At 53.6% G+C, this 7,393-nt stretch overlaps 1 protein-coding gene across 2 annotated transcripts in view; it reads right to left on the bottom strand.

The window, feature by feature from the left end:
* Positions 1-6,706, bottom strand: part of DPH1 (diphthamide biosynthesis 1) — a 9,831-nt gene extending 3,125 nt beyond the window's left edge. Inside the window, exons 1-7 of one of the 2 annotated variants that reach the window (XM_040455509.1) lie at positions 6,577-6,681; positions 6,232-6,395; positions 4,332-4,484; positions 4,145-4,208; positions 2,363-2,484; positions 1,787-1,944; positions 1,537-1,658 (exon numbers count right to left, since the gene is read on the bottom strand). In XM_040455509.1, coding sequence (XP_040311443.1) covers positions 1,537-1,658; positions 1,787-1,944; positions 2,363-2,484; positions 4,145-4,197 — 455 coding nt within the window. In that variant the 5' untranslated portion in view covers positions 4,198-4,208; positions 4,332-4,484; positions 6,232-6,395; positions 6,577-6,681. Of the gene's footprint in view, positions 1-1,536; positions 1,659-1,786; positions 1,945-2,362; positions 2,485-4,144; positions 4,209-4,331; positions 4,485-6,231; positions 6,396-6,576 lie in introns of both variants that reach the window. The other variant, XM_040455508.1, reaches the window with a different exon arrangement.
* Between the last annotated feature and the right edge of the window lie 687 nt (positions 6,707-7,393).

Below are 7,393 nucleotides of genomic sequence, written 5' to 3'. Positions count from 1 at the left end.
GTGTGTGTGTGTGTGTGTGTGTGTGTGTGTGTGTGTGTGTGTGTGTGAGAGAGAGAGAGAGACAGAGAGAGAGAGAGAGACAGAGACAGAGGGAACTGGCATTTATTTCACCTCCTGTGAGGCCTGGTTTCCTCACATGCAAAATAAGGAGTTTGAATCAGAGGAGTGTAAGGCCCCTCTAGTTATGTAATGCAGAATCTAAGAACTGCTCCCCACTGCTCAACCTTCTGGAGGAAGGGTAGAGGGGCAGCCAGGACCATGGGAAGGCAAGTCAGGGGTCCAGAGATCCTAACTTGGAGGTGGTAGGACAGGTTCTCCCTCACCTAGCTCAACACAAACCTGGCAAGTAGTGTTCAGGGTATCAATGATGCTGTAAACATGGTTTCAGGGTAGACATTGGGTCTCTCCGCCCATACTGGCTCTCAGGTCCTGTTACTGAGTTGTAACAACTACCATATTGGATTTGTGCCTTCTGCGCACCAGGCCTGGGCTAAGCACTTGACATGTAGGACTTCACTCAGTCTTATCAAATAATCCTCCAAGCTACCTATAGTGTCTCTCTCCATTTTACAAGAGATACAACGGATGTTCAGGGATGTTAAGAAACTTGCCCAAAGTCACACAGCTATTAAGCAGTCTATGTGGACTTGATTCTAGGTTTAACCACCAGGGTGTATTCAAGCATGCCCTGAGAGATACTGTCCTTAAAAGTAGCTTCCCGGGCCATGGAGAAGCCAGAGACAAAGGACAATCTGCCATGGCAGCTCCTTCTTTCTTGGAGAGCACACTGAATTGTGATGAATGGCCAACACTCAAGAGTGTCCCTCCCTCCAACACACACCTTGAAGCCCCCAAGGGTAGGTGTCTATGAGCTCAGAATTATGCGGGCACAGGCACAGGGGGAATGCCCCTGGGGAGTAGGGCTGCAAGGTCTGGGCTGGGGAAGGCCCTGATGTGGGCCTGTCTAGGGGCAGGAGTGTTCTGTGTGGGAGCAGCAAGGCCTGTGGGGCCAGCATCTGCAGCCCCAGAGGTGGGGCTGAGCCAGGGGAGTGCCCTTCCCTGTTTCATTCCATTAGCCAGGAATGGGGCTCCCCTCCCCAGTCCCAGCCGGGGGAGCTGTCGGCTCTGAGGCTGGCTGCATTCACACAACATTAAGCATTTCCATTACCTAAAATAATTAGGCGGCAGGAGACATGCTGCTCCTGCTTGTTAGCTGTCCGGATGCTAAATTAATGGGGCTGCAGCCTGGGCGTGCCCATCTATCTTCTCCAATTATATTCCCACCATTTCTAGCCCACCTTCAGCCCCTGCTGTGAGGCCCCCTGACTCCTGCCCACTCTGGGCCTAGCCTCCTAGATGGACAGAGCACCTGAGAGGGAGACAGGAAACCTGAAACCCTATGTGGTCCCCATTTTACATGGTGACCTTGAGCAAACAGTTAAGGAGCTTTAGACTCCGTTTTCTTTCCTATATGATGAACATCAGGCTCCCTTCTAGGGTACACTTCTTATAACTGGCCCCCCATTTTTCACTTACACAACAGCCTCCACCTCTTTGGGCAGGTAGGAGGACGTACAGCCCAGAATCTCCCCAGGAGATAGGGGCTTGCACTGTGGGACACTCACACGATACTCAGCTTTCAGCTCCTGGGCAGCTGCCTGTAGGGATAATGACAGAAGGGAAGCAAGTGGGTGAGGGGAGAGAGCCAGAGCCAGATGACCAGCCTGGAGCACCTCACATGGGACCCCAGGAATACTCTGGAGGATGGTGCTATCTGTCCACTTACCTGCAAGGTTGACACAAACTGAATGGTGCTGACCAAGGCAAGGGAACTGGCTGGGGGGAAGGTGAGGCGGATAGAATCCAGGAGGTGGGTAGTATCTATCCGGATGTCCACAAAGACGTACAGCACCCGGAAGTCTTGGACCGAGGTGTCCATGGGAACTGGGAGGAGGGTAGAGATCAGGAGACTATTTTGGAAAGCCAGAGGGGCAGAGGGCCTGCCAGGGCCAAAGCCTCTGTGCAGCCAGGACCAGTGGCTTCAGCCTAGGGATAAAAGGAGGGGGTGTGAGGGGGGTGGCGGTCACAGGTCCCTCAGAAGCTCCTTCTCTGTCACTCGGCCAGGGGCCCAGCCTGCTCTACCACCAACAGCCTTTCAAACACCCACATCTGGGACAGCAACACTGTTTCCAAGGCAACCAAATCCAAAGGAAAGATCCACCTGCAGAGCAGGAAGGCCAAGGCCATCCCAGAAACTGGGAGGGACCTCCTGCCTGCAAGCAAGACAAGAAGGCACTGTGATGGGGGATTAGCATGCAGTTCTGCCCCTCTGCCTCCCTGCCAAGATCCTGGCCCACCGTACCCAGGCAGCTGTGGCCATAGTGCACCAGGAAGTCAGCTCCCAGGGCCCTTGCAGTAAAGTCATCCACACAGCAGGCCCCATACGTCACATCACCCATCACCATCGCTTCGGCCTCTGTGAACCTGTGGGGGGGACGGGGTGGGGGGGGGGGAGTGGAGCCAGGGGGAACAATGAGATGGTGACACAAGGGTGAGGTGGGAGAGAGACCTACCCCTGTGGGGTATCTCAGGGCCCAGCTCCTCTCTCCCTACCCCCCACAATCACTTGGGCTGGCAGCTGCCACTTCTGCCAACAAAGAGTAGGAGGAACCCAGCTGCCACATCCCCCAGTCCTGGCAGCAGCTCCTGGAACTGTGTAGCTCTATGAGGATGGTCTCTGTAGCACCCAGTTCCTCTGTCCAAGCTCAGATTGCAGAAAGGACCCCCACCCCTCAGCTGGGCATACACGGGGTCAAATACAGACCTCTGATGCCCCGATCATCCCACCCAGAGCAATGAGTGCGTATACACATGCAAAGGCACCCACTCCCAGGCCTTGACACTGTGGTGTGCGTGGGCAGGCACGTATGGGTACACACAGCCTCCCTGTCACCCAGACCCCCTGCTACAGGCTGGGATCCCCACCCTTAGTTAGGGCCCTCTGTGCCCAGGATGGGGGGACCCATGAACAGCTCCCCCACAGCACATGGCACCACCCACATACCTCGTGCGTCAGAAAGAGTGGGCTCTGGCCAACACATTGCCATAAGATCTGCTGCCAGGCCTGAATCACTAGGGGACAGGGGTGGGTGGGGAAGACCCCACACTCCCCAAATTCACCATGGTAATGCAACTGGAGGACCAGTTCTTCCCTGAGAGACCCACCCCTGGGGCGTGGGGCCTGGCTTGGTGACCAGAGTCTCCCCATTCCTCTCCTGGAGGGTGTGGTGGGGAAAGCTGAGCTACTGTCAGTCAGCATCCGCCCCTCCTCCCCCTTCCCCAAATCAGTCTGTGCACAGAAGCAGATTATTCAACTCCTTAAAATGCAGCCCAGGCATCTGAGTCAGCCAGAGCACTTAATTTTTTATAGATTAAAATGTATGCAAATTGGCCTGAGCCCCAGAGAGCATCCCCAAGGGGCAAGAGGGTGGGAGCTGGGAAGTGAGTCTGTGGCAGCAGGATGAGAAGCAGGGTGGGGGAGGGCAGCAGCAGGGAAGTGGGAGGTTCCCATCACGAGATGACCTCCCCTTTCTCCATTCCCCCTCCCTGTTCCAGTGCTGGTTCCAGATGGCTGAGCACTCCCCACCCCCGACCCCCAAGGATGTCTCATTGTAATGAAGAAACTTAGAGGCAAGAGGAACTGAATACCATCTCCTAGACATTTCTAGCGCACCAAGCCCCTCTTTGCCCTACTCCCCCAAGTGTGCCAGAGAAAAAAGTTCACCCTGGCTAGACCTGATGCTGACAACTGAGCTCATTCCGGGTCAGCACCAAGGATTCTTAGGTTCCTCTTCAGACCCCACCACCTGCTCTGGACTCAGCTTTGAAGATACTGGAATTGACTCATCCCTCCCCACTAAATATTTTAGGGAAAGAGAGTTATATGGACAAAACCAAGCAGGACAGGCTGGGATCTCAGCAGGCTGGGAGTTTAGTTTTGGCTTTTTCCCTTTGTGTGTGTATGGTTATGGGAGGGGAAAGGGTAAGGTCAAGGTCCAGAAGGAAAAAAATGTCAACAGGCAGAGCTGTAACAGGCATGGGGAAAACCTTGGCTCAGCTTCTTCTCCAGTGCCCCAGGCCTCACCTTTCCAAGATATCCACAATGGTGCAGGCAAAAAGGAGAAGGCCTTCAGGCATTTGCAAGGCCACTGAAAGACAAGAGCAGAGACATGAGAGCCGAGGGCTGGAAAAATGCTGGGATAGGGCTACTACCCCTGACTGAGCCAAGCAACCTCACCACCCCTACCCCATCTCAAAGCTTGAGGGCTCACCCTTCTTGGCCTGAGCCTGTTGAATCCTCCAGATGGTCTTGGGAATCTCAAAGTTATAGTTGGAAGGCAAGACTTGAATGGCTGCCTGCAGGTGGGGGTTGTTCAGGATCTCAGGGGGGATCTGATTGGCCAAGCATCCCCGAGGGGCTCGACCTAGGACAACGCAAGGCCTGAGTTGGCTCCTGGCCTAAAACAGAGCCAGACCCAGCTAAGCTGTTAACACCACCCAAGTTTCAAGCCCAGATCCCAGATGCCAAGGGGCTTGGCCCAGCCTTCTTCCCCACTGAATTCATTCTGAAGCTGGAAAGAGAATCCATTAAGCAAGGAAGACAGCTGCATAATTAGTTTCCAGGTTGAGAGATTACTGGCATCAGAGACTTAAGCCCATGACTGGGGCATAGTTCATACCTTACCTCTGGAGAACAGAAATGATACCAGGAGACTGTACTGAGGACAAACAGAAAAAAGTCCACACAACTGCTCCTTGATAAAGAACAACTCTGAGGGAAAGCCTAGCCACCCTAGCACCCTGGGAAAATGTCTCTCTTCCCCCAGTCCCTGAGAACACCTTGAAGTTCTGAGGTCCTAAATATGAGATGTATAAGCCAACTGTTACAAGTACTACAAGTACTATTTTAAAAGACTACCCTCTTTTATTTTTTTAAGTTTATTTATTTATTTTGAGAGAGAGCTCACAAGCCAGCAGAATCCCAAGGCGCCCCAAAAGACTGCTCTCTATACTCATGTCCCACTGACTAGGTCTACACGGATGAATTCCTACACTCTTCCCTCTCCTCATTTAAAAGAGAAATAAATGGGGCGCCTGGGGGGCTCAATCAGTTGAGTATCCGATTCTTGATTTTGGTTCAGGTCATAATCCCAGGATTGTGGGATCGAGCCCCACATCTGGCTCAGCGATGAGCATGGGGCCTGCTTAGGATTCTCTTTCTCCCTCTGCCCCTCTTTGCACTCTCTAAAAAAAATGAAATAAAGTTAACAATAATGATAATTAAATTAGATTAAATTTTTTAAAAAAGGGAAACAAACAACAAACATTTAACTGACTTAACAAGTTCTCTAGTCCCATAGTTCCACCCCAGGAAAGATGGAAAGAACACACTCTAATTAGGACTGGGGGCAAACAGGTAAAGACAGAGAAGTGATTTCGCCCTTTAGGGGCTGGTAGTCTAGTGGGAGCAAATGCAGGTATGCAAATTACAACCCTTTGATTAAAGAAAACAGTGTAGCCCATAGCAAAACTGCAGCCCTTAATTTGCATCCTACTCTCCACAGTTCAGTTTAGCTCAACCCCTATTATATCTTTAGGAACCAGATAGTTTGGGAATGTGACAAGGAAGGCAAGAAATGTATTGAATGAATATTTACTGAACCTGTAGTTTGTGCCAGAACTTCTGCTAGGGCCCTTGACTACTATGGGAGGGTTGCTCCTAGACATGACCCTTCACCCTCTGCCTGTGGATGGATGGTGGTAGTGATGATGATTAGCATGGCAGGCTGGGATCCTGAGACCAGAGGTGAATGTTACCCCTGCCATCGTTTTTGTTCAGTTGTTTCGAAGGCCTTCGAACAACCAGCTCAGAACCCTGGGCCCCTCACAAAAGCTCCTCTGACAGGGCCAAGTCCTTTGTGGTCTTGGGGGTGTGGGAGCTGCTGGCCTTAGTAGCTCAATTAGTCCCCAGGACCAGTAGGCTCCTCCTCCTTTATCACGTGCCTGTAATCTTATGTTTACATCAGCATTCTCCGGTAGACAGAGGTCCTGGAGGGCAGGACTGTCGTCTAGTCCCTCCATCCGGTAGAGGCCTGGCATTCAGTGGGCCCTCAGTAAGTGCCTGGTGAATGAAACCCGCTTCTTTCCTGAAAGCACTGCCTGAGGGCCCACTTGTAGAATGGCCGCTGCAACGCTCCAGTTCTTTTCCTCCCGGTCGGGTCCGCCTTATCCGTGAGTCCTCCTGAGCCTGTCTGCCCGCCAAGGCAGGAGGGCAGCGTTTCCGGCGTGAGGACTACAGGCTCCTAGGAAGGGCTGCTCCCGATCGAGCCCGAAGACTGCAAAAAGGAAGACCGGTCCCTCTGGGCTCCAGCGACAGCCGCGGTACCCAGTGACCGCGGGGCCCTCGGGGTCCGGTGGAGAAAGGCCGCTGCTGTTAGAGGGGGCTGGTTCTGTCCCTAACTTGAGGGCCCTAACCTGCGATGTGAGGTCTTGCGGCCGCAGAATGGTAGTACTTACCTCTGCCAGGGCCGCTTCGACCGCCGGGCTCTGCAGCCACCGACTCCACCAGCGCCGCCATCACTGGCCTGCCCACGTGGAGATCAAAAAGGCAGCGCTAGAAGAACGCGGAGAGCTCAGACATTGCGATCAACCGCCGATCGCTAGCAAGGGGCGGGAATTTGCTGGGCGGGGACCAGGAAGGAGATGATAGGGGCGGGGCTATCGCAAGTCCCTCTTAGCCCGGAAGGACGGGGCTCTCCCGAGCCCCCAGAACACAGCAGTTGGCGCTCTCCTGGCTGCCCAGGCTTCTCCGCTCAGCTCCCGGCCCGCCCGACCTGGCATTCCCAGGCCAGTGCTCCTCTATTTGCCGACTCCTTGCCCGAATTCTACAGTCTGTCTTGTGAATGGTGACACCCCCCCCCCCCCCAAGTCTCCCTTCTGCTCCTCTCCCAGTATCCCCTCCTGGTAAGCAGTGGAGGCCATGTAGGTAGGCCACATTCTCTAACTCAGAGGACCCCACTGCCCAAACAAGACAGAACTCAGCTCCACTCAGCCCAGCTCCACATTGAGTCCTGGTGCTGATTTCAGGAGCACCAGAGGGCTCTTACCTTTAGAACCAAGCGTGGAAGGTTCCCATATGAAAAACTACCAATTTGGGAAGACCCCAAATCTGAGGGTGCTTTCCTGGGGCAGGGAGACGGTCCAAGGATTTGAACAGCCTAAACTGTTTGGATTCTGGCCAACATTGCTCTGCCTAGGCTGCCCCACAAGCCTAGATAGTCTTTCTCTGGCTTGGGCCTGGGCTCCTGTGATCCCAAAGAGAAGGCAGAGTGGC

Source organism: Herpailurus yagouaroundi, unplaced genomic scaffold, assembly GCF_014898765.1.
Source record: "Herpailurus yagouaroundi ecotype Mexico unplaced genomic scaffold, PumYag 215, whole genome shotgun sequence".
NCBI lineage: Eukaryota > Metazoa > Chordata > Mammalia > Carnivora > Felidae > Herpailurus > Herpailurus yagouaroundi.
This window is presented reverse-complemented; position numbering and strand designations above follow the sequence as displayed.